At 42.6% G+C, this 17,089-nt stretch overlaps 1 protein-coding gene across 5 annotated transcripts in view; it reads right to left on the bottom strand.

Moving 5' to 3' along the window:
* LOC311267160 (5'-AMP-activated protein kinase subunit gamma-2-like) overlaps positions 1-17,089 on the bottom strand; it is a 30,028-nt gene that overhangs the window by 3,149 nt on the left and 9,790 nt on the right. The window contains exons 1-13 of one of the 5 annotated variants that reach the window (XR_014623802.1): positions 15,397-16,067; positions 9,102-9,337; positions 5,785-5,836; positions 4,474-4,580; positions 3,108-3,189; positions 2,102-2,160; positions 1,967-2,012; positions 1,826-1,880; positions 1,586-1,712; positions 1,201-1,366; positions 1,073-1,110; positions 817-963; positions 545-719 (exon numbers count right to left, since the gene is read on the bottom strand). Coding sequence is in view for 3 of the 5 variants with exons in the window: in XM_084370044.1 (XP_084226170.1) it covers positions 626-719; positions 817-963; positions 1,073-1,110; positions 1,201-1,366; positions 1,586-1,712; positions 1,826-1,880; positions 1,967-2,012; positions 2,102-2,160; positions 3,108-3,189; positions 4,474-4,580; positions 5,785-5,836; positions 9,102-9,337; positions 15,397-15,490 (1,303 nt within the window). In the remaining 2 variants the exon portion in view is untranslated. Of the gene's footprint in view, positions 1-544; positions 720-816; positions 964-1,072; positions 1,111-1,200; positions 1,367-1,585; positions 1,713-1,825; positions 1,881-1,966; positions 2,013-2,101; positions 2,161-3,107; positions 3,190-4,473; positions 4,581-5,784; positions 5,837-6,348; positions 6,436-9,101; positions 9,338-15,396; positions 16,068-17,089 lie in introns of those variants that run through there. The other 4 variants (XM_084370044.1, XR_014623801.1, XM_084370043.1 and 1 more) reach the window with 4 other exon arrangements.

Raw genomic sequence — 17,089 nt, 5'->3', positions numbered from 1 at the left:
AATGACTGAATTTTCATTTTATCCTTTAAGTCCGAAATTCATGAAGGAACAGTTTTGATATGAGAATCAGCGCAGGCTCGATGCTGGTCTTAATTCTATAAAATTGACCTCATTCTGACACCAGTTTTTTGAATTTCAATCTCATTCACAACAAATCTCACATTTCTTCCTTTTCTTTCAGGGTATTCAAATGCTCCTCATGTTCACCAACGAACGTGCTCGGTGTCAACATGCTCCTTACTAACTTTCAGGCTATTAAAAAAATGCTTACCCTACAGAGTTGTTAGCCAACTTGATTGTCCATCTGTTTTGCAATGATTTACAAATGTGTGACTACCCAACGCGTACATCAGGTATATTACAATGCATTGGCGAGAGCAGACACTGGACTTGTTTTTCAGAGGACGACAGCCCTTTCATCCTGACACAAAAGTCCACACAACACTGCTGCACACAGCGGCCTCCAGCAGGACAGACAGGACGTCAGGCACCATGCCAGCTACAGGCGACAACCAGCCGGAAATAAAATGCGAGTGTTTCCTACCCGGGACAGGGTTAGAGGGCGGGGTGGGGAGAGAGCTCAGGGTCCAGGAACAGAGAGGCTAGCGATGCTGAGCATCTATACCTGCAGGGCTGAGCACCAGAGCCTGGAGGATGTCCGACAGGGAGACGATGCCCTCTATGCTGGAGCGCTCGTCCACCACCACCAACCGATGCACCTGGAGGAAAACACAGACAGATGAACTTGGTATCAGTCCAAGGTCATTTCCAGGCAACAAAATGTCTGTACACGTCTTTATGTTTGAAAAGTCTCACTTCAGCTTTGACTATTCTGTCCACAATGGTCTCCATCGTTTCCATTTTGTGGCACTTCATGACTCCTTCGAAGTACTGAGAGCGATGTTTCAGAGCCTGCGTCACTGTGATGTCCAGGTTGTTGTACGTCTTCTCAGCAGCCAAGTTCTGTGAACAAACATGAATACACATTATATAAAGTGTGACAATAAACACAGCAGTTCATCCTCTAATATTTGGTATATTGTCTCTTAAAAAACATGAAATTTCTACTTACAATCACGTCAAACTTGGAGTAAATATCCACAACTTTGCCTGTAAGAGAGCATGAAGGACTCCATTAAGTAACCAACTTAATTTAGTATTATTACTAAATTTCATCAGCAGCGGAGTTTCTGATCTTACCAGACTCATCCACCACAGGCAGGGCAGACACTCGTCTCTCTACAAAGATGTTGAGTGCTTTGATGATGGGTGTGTCCGGGTGGATGAAAGCGATGTCGCGGTACGTGCCGATGCCGAGCTCCCCGAGAGTCTGCTTCATGAAAGCTGGCTTTGGCATTTCACACATCTGGAGAACACAAACACACACACACACGCACGCACACGATGAGGCAGGGGCGTGTTCTGTGTGATCACTCTCAACCCAATTCATTGTCACATTTCATTAGTGTCCAAGTTGACCACAAGGGGGCAGCAGACAAGTGAAAGTGGGACAAGTTCTCATCAGGATCATCCGTCATGTAGATTAAAATGCTATGCGGACTGACGGTGACGGTGCTGGACTCACAAAAAGCTGGAGGAACTTGAGGATCCTCTTGTGTGTGAGAATATAAAGTGCGTTCCCCGTCACAGGGTCGATGACAGGCAGGCGGTGAATTTTGTTTTTGATGAGGGTGTACACTGCATCAAACAGGCTGCAACACAACAAACACAGTGGCCAGTTACAGGGAGGACGAGAAATCAGATCACATACACACAAACAGATGTAAAAACAGGCAGATTCATTATTTACAGTCAGATACCGCACCTCGCATCAGGTGATATGTTGACCAGAGGTTTGAATGTAGCTGGGAGGTAAACCTCTGTGTAGAAAGAGATGAAATATTCAAGTTTATATGTTCTGCTTCTTAAATATTACATTATACATGCTACAAAAACATGACCTCACCTCTCCACGTCTCGAGCTTATGTTCCTCTAATTCGTAAATTTGCACCTGAAATACAAGAAATAGAAAAAGGTTTAAGGAAAAAAACAAGAAATCCTCAAAGAAAGAGGCAAATCTCATCTGTCATGTGGACCTACCATCGGCGACTTATAGTATCTGTGCAGTATGATGATGAAATCTGTGATTGTCAGCATTCCTGTAATGAAAAAACAGGTGTTAATCAATGTGCAACATGCGGCACCGTTCCTGCAGGCATTGCACAATTAGGTGGAAGAGACGGCACGTACAAGGGCGTGGTGCCAACAACACATCACTGACCCCCACCCCCTGTTTATCCTAACGCTGACTTGGCATTCATTATTCATTGCAGGCTGACTTGCAATAAAGTAATCGCAGGAAAAAAGAAATCGGCACAACAAACTCAATTCACAGCTGGCTTCACTTCTGCCTCCATCTCTGCACTGATATTTCTTTTTGTTAAATATTGTCTTCACTTCTCTCTGAGCACTGGTCAATGCAGAGAAGTCATTGCTGTGCTTAATGGTTTATGACAGCTCTAATGACTTCTGCTCAATATAGCATCACGCTCCACTAGCCGTGACCGGCGGCATTAATACACAAAAGTTTCCTCTGGGCTCATTTAGCACAGGCGCACCAGCACAGCAAGGACATTTTCCATCTCTGTCCAGAGGAATTATGGACTAAAAATATGTGGTCTGCATGCTGCAGTCTCACTGAGTTACTAGAATCAAATATGTAGAGTGAATAAGAAGACTAAAGGGATCTAAATATCTTTAATTCTACATTTTCTGACTGGAAGCTTGGCCAATAACACTGCAGAGTGCGTGGAAGCACTTTTCCTCTAAACTCGTCCAAATACTTGCAAATATTCATGATTTAACAACCTTTAAAAACTTCAAACTCAGAGTAAAACACATCTAACTTCAACCTGAACAACAACAAATAACAGAAACAAACATTGAAAACAGCAAACTGGAATAACTCTCTCATACTCAAAATATGACATATACCAATGAAAACTAGACTTCCCACATCTATAAACCCAATTATTTTACTATGTGTTATGAGAAAACATAAAACAAGGCTATAAAGTCATTCTATGACAGGTTTTGGTGCTCTTACCCACAAAGCTTTGCTTCTCTGTGTCCCATAGTGGAGCAGCTCGCACACCGTTGGCTACCAAGGCAAAGAACGCTTTCTTAACCTGCGAGCAACAGTTGAAAAGAAAAAAACAAATTAGATTAAACACAATACTTCACTGCATGATGTGATTATCTTCTCTGAAGCTTTTGATCCATTACTGTGGTCAATCAATAGCGTATTAAATAGCAACGATTCTGAGAATCAGCAAACCAGTTTAACAGATTAATCAAGCAAAGATGGTAAATATTCACTGGTCTGAACTTCTTAAATGTAAACATAAGCTGCTCATGAGTGTTTTATATCTTTTAAAATTACATACCTTTAAAGGATAAGTTCGAGCCAAAATGAAAATTCTGTCATTATCTACTCAACCCAAGTCGGGTGAAGTTACGTCCACAAAACAAAAACAAACAGCTTCACAGTAAAACAGTGTTGCAGCATTCTGCTTAACAACTGAAGTAGATGGAGACTAAAAATGTAAAAAAAAAAAAAAAAACATAAAACTGCTCGATACAGTATATCCAAGTCTCAGGAGGCCCCAAGATCCTGAATTGATTTGAAAAGATGTTATCTACTCCCTTTTTTAAGCCAAAATCTTCACTGTAGCTGCTAAGCTAAAAGCGTTAGCCTACACCCCGTCTGAAGTAGGTGGACAAGCTAGGCCTCTGGAGACTTGGATTACGCAGGAGGAGCTGTAAAGAGCCATCTTGTGTTTTTTTTTTTTTTTAAACATTTTAAATCAAGTCTCCATCTACTTCAGTTGTTGAGGAGAATGCTGCCAGAAATGTTTTGTGGACTGTGAACCTTCACCTGACTTTCCACCAGAAGAGGGTTGAGTAGATAATGAGGAGTTTTAATTTTTAGGTGAAGTATTCCTTTAAGTTTTGGACTGGTGGTCGGATAAAAAAACAAACATTTTCTTGGCATTTCACAGAGAAAACAATTAAGCAAAAGAACTTAACATCTGAATCGAAAGTAATATTTGGTTGCAGCCCTTCTCCTCATCTGACGAAGTCTTTTGACACATTCTCACGAGTAAATGAGCACCGATCTAAACTCCAGGCGTCTTTGAGTTGGTTTTAGTATTTCCGCAGCTTTTAGATAAGGACTCCAACTCTGAGCTTCAGTGGGTTTAGTGGTTAAGGATCGACACATCAAAGGAGGTCAGACCTCCACAGGATTACTGTTTAACAGCTTTATGACAATTCCACCAAACATGAGGCTTATTTTATTGAACATTAACTTAGGCTGAACGTCTCTTTTGATTCTCGAGCCAAGCAGCCTCAATATCATATGAAATATTAATCTGCAGGTAAAAGAAACGTGATTTTGTCACAGTACTAACTTGGAGCGCCGTGTCGAAAACAACCAGCTTGGAACTTGTGGGGACGATGTCGTAGCACTTGTGGGATTTCATAAAGCGCATGTAAATATCACTCTCAGGTTCAGCAGCTGTAAGAAGAAGGGAAAAAAGCAGGAAAATACTTTTAGAGGAAGGAGAAACCTCACAGGGAATATATAATGAGAGCCTGGAAACAAAACACACTCCGAGCCTAAACAACCATTACGGCTCTGGACCACTTACAGCCACTTCACTGCTCCATCTCACTCATAATTAAGCCCTGCGTTCGATCACACAAACAGTGGAAAAACACAAACAGCAAAGTGCTATAAGAGCTCAGGTCCTTCACAGATGATTATAGTAATTTTCTTCCCACATGTGGTGATTAAAAACAGTGTGAGTGGATTAATCTTTTAGTTTACTAACTAAATCAAATCAATATTTATTTAATTATCGTTAAGTGAAAATAAAACATTTGCTTCAGAGCTGCAACTATTAATGGAGCAGTTGACAACGATTTAGGTAATCGCCAACTATTTTACTAATCCATGAATCAGTTTGTGTCATTTTGAAGAAGAGAAAGCTCAAAATTCTCTGATTACAGCTTCTTAAATGTGATTATTTTCTTTACTGATCATCTTTGGAGACAATTTTCAACATTTGCTGACATTATACAGATCAAACAAGCGAGTGACTAATTGAGAAAATAGTCGACAGATAAATCGACGATGAAAAAACTGTTAGTTGCAGCTACAATTTGCTGGTTCTAGCTCCTAAAATGTAACAATTTGGTGCTTTTTCTCGGTTTAATATGATTGTAAATCAAAAAATTGACTGCTGATGACACAACTGAGCAGCCTGAAGACTTATCTGGGGTCTCTGTGCTTGTGACGAGCATCTGTCCTGACTTATCTATGATATTTTACACACCAAATGAATACTCCGTCAAAAATATTCACAAGTTTTAGCTGCAGCCTTACTCACATGCTGCAAGACAATTAGCTCAAACGCTTTAATTGCCATGATGACTTTTAAATCTCCAGAATTTTATAGGTATCTCTCATCATTTCATTTCATTTCATTTCATTTCAAGAGCCTTGTGTAAATATCTGAGACATTGAGACAAATGTGTCTGTTATGATGACAAACAGGTGAAGTCAGCCTCCTCTGTGGGGAAACCCCTTACAATTTCTGACACAGTCTCTGTGGAGAAGACTGAGCAGACACATCTGTAGCTGGTCTGACTAAACAGCTGGGATACCAGAGATATCCCGATGTTATGGAGGTGACTGATTTAAGGTAGGCAACACTTACCGTCGTCATCTAGTTCAAGTTTCTCCAGCATGCCTTCGAATAATCCGTAGACCTGTGAGAGGAAAAACGCAGAAGTTTGCGATGAAGATGCGCAGCGGATCCTCACAACAACACACGGCAGCGCACCACCAAACTTTGCTGTGAATTGTGAGTGGTGAGCAGCAGCAGCAGCAGCAGGAGGGTGAAGCGACTTCTCCCCGGCGGCCCCAGCAGACTGTGAACGCACCGAGAGCGATGCGCAAAAACACCAAAACCAGACGACAAGAACCGTCGTGCGCCACCGGTGTGTTACCGGTTACATAAAGCTCCTCCAGGTCCGCTAAATATACACAGGTAACGTGACAAAAAGCCCGTAGCAACTTCAGTGGCACATTATTATTAGACTACACACACCCCTTAAAAGTCGGAGTGGAACAGTCCTGATCCATTTGCTGCAGTAGGAGGGGGGGACCAATGCGTACGCGCGGCCCGGACAGCCACTACACTGGCGCGTGAAAACTAATCCCACCACAATAACTCGGTCGACTTCATTGTTGGAGTTATAATCTGCCGAACGACACTCACCATGGGTAAAGTCTCGCACATGAAGCGCCGAGAAAAAGCAGGAAGCTCCGCGATTTGTGGACACACCCCTCCATGCGCAGCGACCTGGTCCCTTCACCATATTAGGAAATCCCTTACGTTGCTAAGCAGCAAGAAGCTGGGGATGCCTTGTCACATCTTCAGGGTTAATTTCTTCTGACAAGACGAGCACAACAACTCTTTGTAACCTCGGCTTCAACAAAAGATACATGCAAATTGTCGTATTTGCGTCCTGTGCGCAACACAGGCGAGCTCCCAGCATGAAATCTGCTGCGTCATGCTGGGAGATTTGCATACTCAAAGCCTGCTTGTTGATACATGACTTCTCTTGGTCCTTAATTTGCAAGTTGTGTCCACAACAAGCCACTGCAGCAGTGTGAGAAAGCCTGCATACCTGCTCTGGGATGCTGAACAGTCCCCAGTGTGGCCCTGCTGCGATGGTGACACAGCGCTTCTCTCGCCAAAAGACTACTCCAGCGCCCTCATAAATCTCGCCCTGCTGCATCACAGCGGGCACGCAGCCTGCTCCGAGCATTACAGCAAACTCCAGGGGAGCTGACATACACAAATCCATTAAATGAATTGCTTTTGAAATTGGTTTTGGTAAAAAAAAAAAAGTAACTACAGCATCAGAAGATTGTTTGTGAGCTTCCCTAACGTGCGATGGAGGGGCCGACAGGCACTGACTCATCAGTCTTCCACCTCAGCCATGAGTCCTTGGGTGTTAATATCAACAGTATACAATGTTGGTGATGGAATATTGATTTGCCCTCTCCGGCTAGGATCCGCAATCACTCACAGCAGAGCGGCTGAGACAGCCTTTCAGATAATTATTCATTAAATGGACACAAGAGGTACTTCCTCACTGACTGTGGGAAATCTGGTATCACACACTGAAACCCACAATGAAAATCCTTGTGACAAAACCATGAGCTACTTTCACAGTTAACTGTTCATCCGCTATCGGTGTTTGAGATATCGCCTCAATGCCGAGACAATATTTACAGCCTCTCTTCTGCCACTGTTGCTCAGAGCAAATAGTGCAAACACAGCTCTGTTGACACACAGCATGCTCGAGTATCAGAGCTTGAATTAAAGATCTGCATCCTTCCTGCCTCCCCCTCTCTCTCTCTCTTCACCACGGTCCAACCAAACCCTTATGACACTGAGGAAAGTAGCGCATGACTCATGGACAGAAGGCCACTGTTACGTGGCCTCAAAGGAAATATAGTTATTAGTTTGAACATCTTGTGACCAGTATTTTCAGAAAATATGAATTGGCATCACTGATATTAGATTATAGCAAAGATACAGCAGTTTATGTGCAAAGTTAGACACATATTCAGTCTTATTTTTCAATAATAACAGACAAGGTGACAAGATGTGAAACTGAAATCAGGTAGCGGGGTTCAGGTTTCTTATTCCTAATGTTCCTCACTCCAGGTTCCTAATGCATTCTTCCAGGGCATTGTCCGCCGCAAGAAGATTTTAGTGAGTTAAAAAACACAAATGAAGCCTTGTGAGCGTTTTGAGATTAGAATACACAGAGAAAACAAAATCAAGTTTTGACAAGCAAAATCAGTTTTATAGCTTTTCGATTCTTTTAATCACAATGTAAAACAGGCACGATAAGGCTGAGGAGAAACTGGAACAATGGTGGACACACACACACACACACACACACACACACACACACACACACACACACAGACAGGAGAGAGCACAGAGGCAGGGTCAGAAGAGGATGAGATCGAGGAGGAGTGAGAGAAATGGAAAAAGTAGACAACAGGGAAGGAAGAGGAAGGACACATCATGCTATACTACTTCTTCCACAGAGTCTGCCATGTTGCACCACCCATGTTTCTACAGAAGCCCATTAGGTCTAATTATTGATGCATTATCATGCTCATCGCACATTAATGTGGATCTTACTTTTAATTTATGTATAATTTGTAGATTTCTTTATATGCTGTTGCAAAGCAACAAGTAACAAGAGCTGTCAGATAAATGTAATGGATTAACAAGTTTGATATTTACCTCTGACATATAATCAGGTGTAAGTATAAAGTGGAAGAAAATAGAAATGCTCAAGTAAAAGACAAGTACCTCAAATTCCTTCTTAAGCAAATTAACTTAGTAACTTTCCACCATTGGTAACTCAGTTGAGAAGCGCCATTAAATTAGCTTATGCTAGCTAGTTTAGCTGAAATTAAATATCACAAAGGTGGCTTTAAACGGTCTCATTCCCAGGTTTTGTGCTGGTAAGTTGGGCGCTGCCAACATTGTCTTCAACAACCAACTATCTTACAAACTGCGCTGCAAGATATCCCAAAATAAACTAAGATTACTCTCTGGATCTACATGATTGACGTATATGACCTGGTTGACACTTAAAGCGGCATTTGTCGCCCAAAGGCAAAAAGTTTGCAGGTACGGTAAAAGCAGCAAGTATTTAATGGATTCTGGGAATTCACATGCATGTGTCATGCCTTAGAAGAGTTCAGTCATTACTTGTGAACTCACAGCTCTCTCTTCTGAAGCTGAAACAGGAGAGATGACCTTTGAACTAGTTTTGTATCTGTGATGTGAAAGCTCTCTGCTCCATAAACAACAACTCGCCACATTAATTTATAGTTCAGAGTTCAGAAGCAACGAGTGAACTGTCCCAAGGCAAACAAATAACATTCATTTTTATTTTTTCTTGATATGAGAAACATTTTTTTCGTGTGACTCACTTGATGTGAGGTAGAGTAAGATGGCACGGGGCTCGAGGAAGGGATCGGGGGTTTAGCAGATGGAAGGCTGAGGCGCTGTCCTGTATCTGGAGGCGTGGAGAGCGAGCGGGATCGGGAGCTCGTCTCGACGCGTTCTGGGCTGGGCCTGGCTGGCTGGGCCGGCTGGGCCTCCTGGGTGAACACAGGTTGGCTGGACGACTGGGTTGGGGTGGTGGGTGGTGTGGAGAGTCCTGAGGCTGCAGGGAGATAAAAAAAAAATAGATACCACAACTTATCTCTTGTTTCTCTCAATGCTGTCAATCCACACTCAAGTGATGATTGACGTCGTTGACAGGCTCAGTGTAGTTGGTGAGGCTGAGGTGCTACAATTGTGACTTCTGCAGATACCATCAATGCTGTCACAAGCCATAACAGAGAAGGAATGCATATCTGATCCATCAGGGACTGAGTCCTGGGCATTGAGGAACAACCAAGATACACAGAGATAAAGCTTCAGCTCAGGCGGTGACAGACAGGGATGCACTTGTACAGCTATTATAATAACTTGACGTGACTACAATTAGCATGTGTTAGCTTTACCAGTTTTCTTTATCATACATATAAACAACTTTAAGTGTCCAGCTTGTTACAGCCTCAAAGAAATCACCCTTACATTCAAATAAACTGAATTATAAAAATTATTCATCCACTGTAAATGAGATGTTCAAAAACCCTCCATGTTAAACTGTCTGTCTTTGAAGGGTAGCAGAACCCCAGCAGATTATACGGATTATGTGGCCACATTAGGTCTGGGCAATGTATCAATATTATTATTATCATGATTTGTGTCCACATCCTGCAGCCTTAGTCAGGGTGACCAGCAGCAGCATTGGAAGAGCAGTACAGGCTCATTGTTTCCGTTTGTCTTGGATTTTTAATTGTTTTATATTATGATATAAAATGTTAGTTTGTGTGGGTCCCAGGAAGAGTAGCTTTTACCTCGGTAGTGGCTGATGGGTTCCAAACAAATATGAGACTAGATATCGTCTAAGATTTTGGATATTATTACATCATGATATGGCATAAGTGTTGTCCTTTTCTGTTTTACTTCAATCGTAGTATAATAAAAATTATACCTAGTATTAATGAAGTGCTGTGGAGGAGATTTCAAAAATATCGAGATATATATTGTGAAAAAAAATGGGATATTTTTAAGGCCATATCGCCCAATTTTTTCACCTCTTTAAATATCAATAAACACACACAATTTTCAAGCTCATTTCAAAATGGCTGTTACATACTAAAGGCCCTACATCCTCGTGGTCCACTCACAGGTGTTTTCACTTCACTTTGCCTGATCAGCCCTCCTCTGAGGACTCTGGTGGGGATGTTAGGTCATTAAAACAGAGCTGCACTGAACTTAAAGTCTAATTAGCAAGAAGTGAAAACACCTGTGTTGGTGTGCAAAGCCGATTTTTCTTAATCCATCCACTAGTTTGCCTTCCAGTTTTACACTTGTTTTGCCTCTTGCTTCTTCGTCTCTATCCACACTCTTTAGCGTAGGAAGCAGCGGCTTGAATTCTGTGTGGCATCCAAGAGTTCACCAGTGAGAGCTCCTGTTAGGTCTCCGTGGATTAGACCTCATTACGTTTTTATTGTGACAAACTGACGGCATGCCTCTACAGTGAAATGTGGATGAGAAATTGTGGCGGCTGTAAGCAATGACCAATAATGAGAAAATGGAAAATGTTTATTCAGATTAGTGGAACTGAACTATGAGGTTGCATATTTAATGATGGTTTTACTTTATTTTTACTGTATATTTTAATATTAACACAATTATCCTCTTTTAAATAGTCTTCAAAAATGTATTAATTAAGTATGAGTATATTTAACCACTAACTCTCGGCTACAATTATTATTCCTGTGGCATATTCCTCAGTAATACTGCAGTGAACTGACAGCTGTTGACATCTGCAACACTCTGTGCGAATGAAAAATCCCTTGATGGTGCTCCAACGCTCAACTCATCTAAATTAGCGGCCTAAAAGCAATCAATACTGGATCAATATAGGAAATAGAAACAAAATGAATCATACAGGGTGTCTTTTTCCTCCTCCTGACTCGCCTCCACAATAACTAGGTCGATAACAACATATGCAGCCGCATTAAACTTAACTCCGGTGTCAACAGTCAGCTGTCTGTGACACAGCTCCTCCCGCAGCAGTGTCCCGTTGACGGTGTCCATCACATGACAGCCCCTCACATGCTCTTTCACATCAGGCGTCACAATCTTACGCAGGGTGACATGCGACACTTGCGCTGCCCCATCTCTGCCTCGCTGACATATTTCTGATGCCAGACAAAGAGCAATATGGGTGATGTGGACTAAACCCCACCATGAGACTTCCAGTTGATTTTTATCATGTCCAGATATCCAACACCGGTGTGACATTAAGGACAAGACTGTATCAATGTCACGTGAGTACACTCACTTGACTCAGTCATATGAAACAAACTGAGATGGCTAATAAGTAAACACATGCCAGAGAAATGGAGAAGTATTAAGGATCATCATTTAAAGGTTAAGAAGATGCCCACACTCCTAAAAGAACAAGGACAGATTTATTGATTGATTTTAATTTTTTGTGATAAACTCTTTCTGCTATCTAAACATAATCTTCAAAAAGAGAATAAAAAAATCTAGTTAGGAGACATTTTTCTCAAACGAAGCCCCATTTTTTCTCTGGTTGTTCCAAGTGCACTCCACACTATCTCCTGACATTTAGTTGGCATGCACCAGCCTTGTAGCCTGCTTCCGCTGTGTGGCCTTCTTATTTTAGCTGCGCTGTTGTGGCACATTCCACAGGAGGAGATAACACCGAGGCCGGGAGCCCTCTCCTCAGCCTGGTGAATGTGGGGCAGCTAGACGCCACCCAGGAAACAGGAAATGGATGAAAGCAAGTCCAGCCAATCTAACTTTACACACACAACATGACCCTTTACAGTGCTCAATAACACATCGGTAACTAGTCTGCCTCATATCTCGACAAAATACAAAAAAAAATCAGCAATGATTATAAGGTAATCTCTCCTTAGCCTGTAAATCTCCATTTCTGTTTCACTTCACGAGGCAATTTTTTGTATTAGAGATGAAACAATAATCAAATTAATCAACTCACTGAAAATTAATTTTGATAATTGGCTAATTTCATCATGTTTCAGATTCTGAATTGTGAGGATGTAATTGCTTTATTTCTATCATGTGATAGTAGGTTTTTGACTGTTCAGATAAAACAAGCAATGTAAAGATAGAATTCATTTAAAAATGCACACCCGGGGCGCCCATTAGCTCAGTTGGTAGAGCGGGTGTCCCATGTGCAGAGGCCTTGTCCTCACTGCAGCGGCCTGGGGTTTGAGTCCGACCCGTGGCCCTTTGCTGCACGTCACCCCCTACTCTCTCTCATCCTGTTTCCTGTCATCTCTGAGCTGTCCTGTCAATAAAGCCATAAAAGGCCAAAAAAATACTTTTAAAAAAAAGTGCACCGTTAGTTCTGATGCTCCGTAGTCACGACTCTGCAGTCTCACTCACTGTCACTCACTGCTATCACATTATTTAACAAAGGGGTGCCTCTTAGCTCAGTTGGTAGAGTGTGGGTCCCATGTACAGAGGCTCTGTCCTCGCCACAGCGGTTCAAGTCTGACCTTGTGCCAAAGAACAATACTTGGGTAAATTGTATGAAGTTGCATTCCGTCAAATTTGGCCACTAGCATTCATTTTTACTGCAAATGTATACTGTTTCCAAATGTCTGAGATTTTTGGTTTTTTTAACCACATATAACCGGGAAGATTGAGTCATCATCTTCCAGCAAACTGAAGTGATATTCTGGGATAAGCTTTATATAGCTTATACTTGAAATACAAATCTCTTCAAAACCACTGGTTGCTTTACTGGCAGTTGTCCCCAGAGGAATCAAAAGCACAAGGCCGCAGATATTCTTGTTTTTCAACGCGTTGGTGTATGCATGATGGTTGCCTCCTGTGTCCCGTGTCCACTTGGAGTGCCTGTTGTGCACGTCCTTAGAAATTAACGCTACATGTTTGCAGGATGCAATACACAGACAAACAGTAGGGGCAATGTAAGGCCAGTGTGGGGATGTGACACTGCCATGGGTCAGTAAGGACACTGGTTGCGTATGTGAAAATGTGGTTAAAAATCAATATCTTCAGCCTAAGTCTTCAAATTCTCCTCATGGTAGCAACTGATAGACAATCACTGTGACGTCACCCACTTGTTTGTGGACGGATGTTTTCAAGCCTCAATTTTGGCATTATAGCCATCACCATCTCAGTTTATTGGAGCCAGAAGTGACCATATTTGGACAAAAAGAGTGGCGCAGGGGAGGTTATGCATTGCTACCCCCTCTATCCTGATTGGATCTGACTGAGAAGTTGAATTCACGTCATGATGGCAACTCGTGAGTCACAAGATAGCCACTTACATATGCCCTAAAGCATATCCGGCTTTATCTTCTATTTTACTCCGCAATTTACAAAATGAACATCATGCTGTATTGAACTTGTTTGACTATGTGCACATTGGTCTTGGTTGCACTGTGCGGATTGCCTTTAAAACCAATAAACAATTAGTTTCAAGTTAACATTAGCTGCAGCACTATCTGAATCCTTGAAAATAAATCTGAGATGTGGGCAGTGATTCAGAGGTGCAGAGGCAGTAGATTAGCAGAGGCTAATCACAGCGGGTTGTTCGACTGCAATTTACTGCATGTTGTGTTAACGTAGCACCCATAAAACCAGATCCTCTCAGTGTGGGTGCCCCCGCAGGGGTCGCCAGGCTGTTTTCAGTCAAGTGGGGCCACAGTGACTCTGGGAGCAATGTGAGCCTCACTGGTTGATGTCAGAGCAGTAGTGAGCCTGCTTCAGGCCCTGCTGCTGCCTTCTCTGTCAAACAGTGGATTGTTATGTTTGTATAGACACAAAACAGTTTCAAATTAATTTGTCATGTACACAATCATACGGCTCGCTGTAACAAAGCCCGACTGTTCAGCACTTCAGCGATGGCCGGATCACAAACTCATATAGGTGTGCAAACTGCATCATGGCAAAACATTCAAATGAGCAGCCACTAATCAAACTGACATACACAGTGCAGCTGAGAAGAGCTGGCAACTACTGAAATTTCTCGCATAGACGTCAGCTTCTTAAAATGGTGGAGATAACAGAGTTGCTCCTCCATAGTGTAGAGAGGCTCTGGATCAAAGGACGTGCGGTTTAGGCCCAGGTGTCACCACGTTGCATACAGCCTTTACGATGAGCTCTACATCTTCTAAGGGATGTACGTATATCATCATGACAGGACTCTGCTCCTCTCATCTACTCCACCGAGGTCAGACCGGCTCTAAATCAGGAGCTGTAAAGTCGGTGCACTTGAACGCCACACGGTGCGCCACTCACTCATCGGGCATTATGAGCTAACACTTTACGATAAATGCATTAAGCCTGCATGCTGGTCTGTGCATCCATCTTTTCTGTCACTGCTGATCGCCAGAAGGTATGTAATGTATGGAGACACTGCCCGCACGCATAAGGGAAATATCCGCTTCTGCTTACGGTGAAATGCTTCCTGTCAATTTTAATAAAGTTTTCAAAATGGAGCAGCTATTCTGAAGTGACTCCCAAAGGATGTGGGACAGAAATACTGACACTGAACTGACACTGTGTCGGATACAGCTGCTATAACTCACGTTTACATAATGACAGGATTACTACAAAATAAAAACAAATTCCACTTAAGCTGTTCCTTGTGATTCAGACATTATATTAACAAAACTACATTATGTACCCTTTGCTGAAGATCACACTTCTTTTACAGCTAAATTACTAAAGCATCATGCAGTATGTGTAGTAACTGGTAGTGGTAGCTAACCTCTTGCCTCAGGTCGGCCCCTCACAGATACCTTTACCATTTTGGTCTGTGTCCTATACGCATTTGTGAAACCAGAGACCTGCGACGTAACCAGCACCTAAACTATAAGGAGTACCTAAGGCCCCACAGCATTCATCACCTATATATATTTAGGCTTAGAACAGATTCATACCAAATAAAAATAGATGCCCTCTCTTTGTGGCTTTTGCTATGAGGAGAATAACTCAAATGCTCAATCCTAAGAATATTTATGCAGGGTTATTGGAGTTTAGGTGAGAAAACTTCAAAATATTGTTCTTAGAAAGGTGTACCAGCATGCGACGGCATTCATTCGGCTAGTAGAGCGGGTGAAAAGCACAGCATATTACCAGACAGACATGACGCCTCGGACTGATGCCTCCCTCCTAGCCCATCTTGCTCCTTCCGTTTCTTGCTCCTCCTCAGGCTGCCAAACCTCTTCATGAAACGCAGTGGGTTGTGGTCTCAAAACTAAACTTGACCATGACCATCCGCATCACGTTATGAGCGCAGAGATGTGTGCCAAGTGAGAGTTACCCCATTTGGTAGCTGAAGAAGTTCGTACAGAAATTAAGTTGAAAAGTATTTGGAACGGACCTGGAGATTTGTTAGTCTTTGAGGCTGTTTAGCCCGTCTTTAGGAGAGAGATGGTCCTTTTTATTACAAGATGAAACTTGTCACCTTCAATCTTTGGATGAAGAATATATGTTGATGGTCTTCTGGCTTCTTTTGCAGGACAAAAATGTATTTGTGCTATTCCATGATGCTTAATTCCAGCTACAAACAGAAAACAAAGCTATCCTTGCACGTCCAGGCAAAAAAGCATATCCTCGAGGACCGCAGAGCACAAAGTCAGCAGACGGGAGTGTGCACTACCTGTGTCACCTCATACGTTTGATGGAAGCACAAAAGCGGTAAATTCCACACAGCTTCAGCTGAGAAATGTCTCTCTCGCGAGTGATGCAAATAACAACTAGGACGGGAGCGCTTTTTTCCCTCCCTCTAGTTCGGTGTCAGTGTTGTAAATTGTCAGGTGCAGCTGTGGGTGGCGTCTCTTTAATATAGCACGCATGTCAGCAGCCTGTAAAAGGAGGCCAGTCTGTGAAGGATACACCAGCGATTGGCTCGGGCTGCACATCTCCCCGCCCCCCACTGCCCTCTCTCAGCACAGGCACATCTGTCTCACTCCGTCTTCACACAATGTAACACAAGATAGAAACTCATTGCGAATTCCTCTGAATTTGCAGTTAAAGAGGACGACAAATAAACACATAAAAAGGTTGTAGTTTTGAGCTGCAGCTCTGCCATTCGTATAGTCAGCTGTCTGTAACTTTTGGGGGCCTGACCTTTAAGAGTGCTGAGGCCAGCCCACATCAGATGACAGCAGGGGGACATCCCATGTTCTGTCAGCTGATCAGAAAGGCTCCATTCAATACCAGCAGCCTCCCCTACCCTCAGAAGATGTCCCACTCACTATCTGCTGCTCACATTAGTGACAGCATGTCCAGTACTGATCTCAATTAACATGTTATGCAAGTGTTCCACCACTCTGCTCAGTGGGTCAATGGCCAATGATGAAATCAGTCACCTCAAATATCCTGCGATGCTCTCTGTGATAAGGTTTTCATCATCCTCAGGAAAGGAATTCACTTCAGTTTGTGTTGAAGGTTACTAAGGTTTCAGATCCATGAGGATTTTAGATACAGTGGTGTATTTTCATAAGATCTTTCCTAGCTTAGCTTCCCCAATCATTCTGCCCTTTTAAGGCCGCCGTTTTGCGAATTTGGAAAGTCAAAACTGCCCGGTTCCCTTTATTTACTGACAACATACAGCACACAGTAGCAACAGAGAGAGTGAGGAGGGGAAAGAAGAACTCTGCATGGTTGTATGAGGAGCTCCCGAGAGTCTGGTCACTTCCAGATAAGGGTATGAAAGTGCTACAGTTGCCTTCAGCAGTGAAAGACTGACAATATCCAGGCGATGGGAAAACACATATTTAGTCGAGACTGGAATGAAAAGACATTCTGATCATATTTGTAGCAG

Source organism: Pagrus pagrus, assembly GCF_965226575.1.
Source record: "Pagrus pagrus genome assembly, chromosome: 12".
Lineage (NCBI taxonomy): Eukaryota > Metazoa > Chordata > Actinopteri > Spariformes > Sparidae > Pagrus > Pagrus pagrus.
The sequence above is the reverse complement of the archived record's forward strand: the minus strand, read 5'-3'. Positions and strand labels throughout refer to the sequence as shown.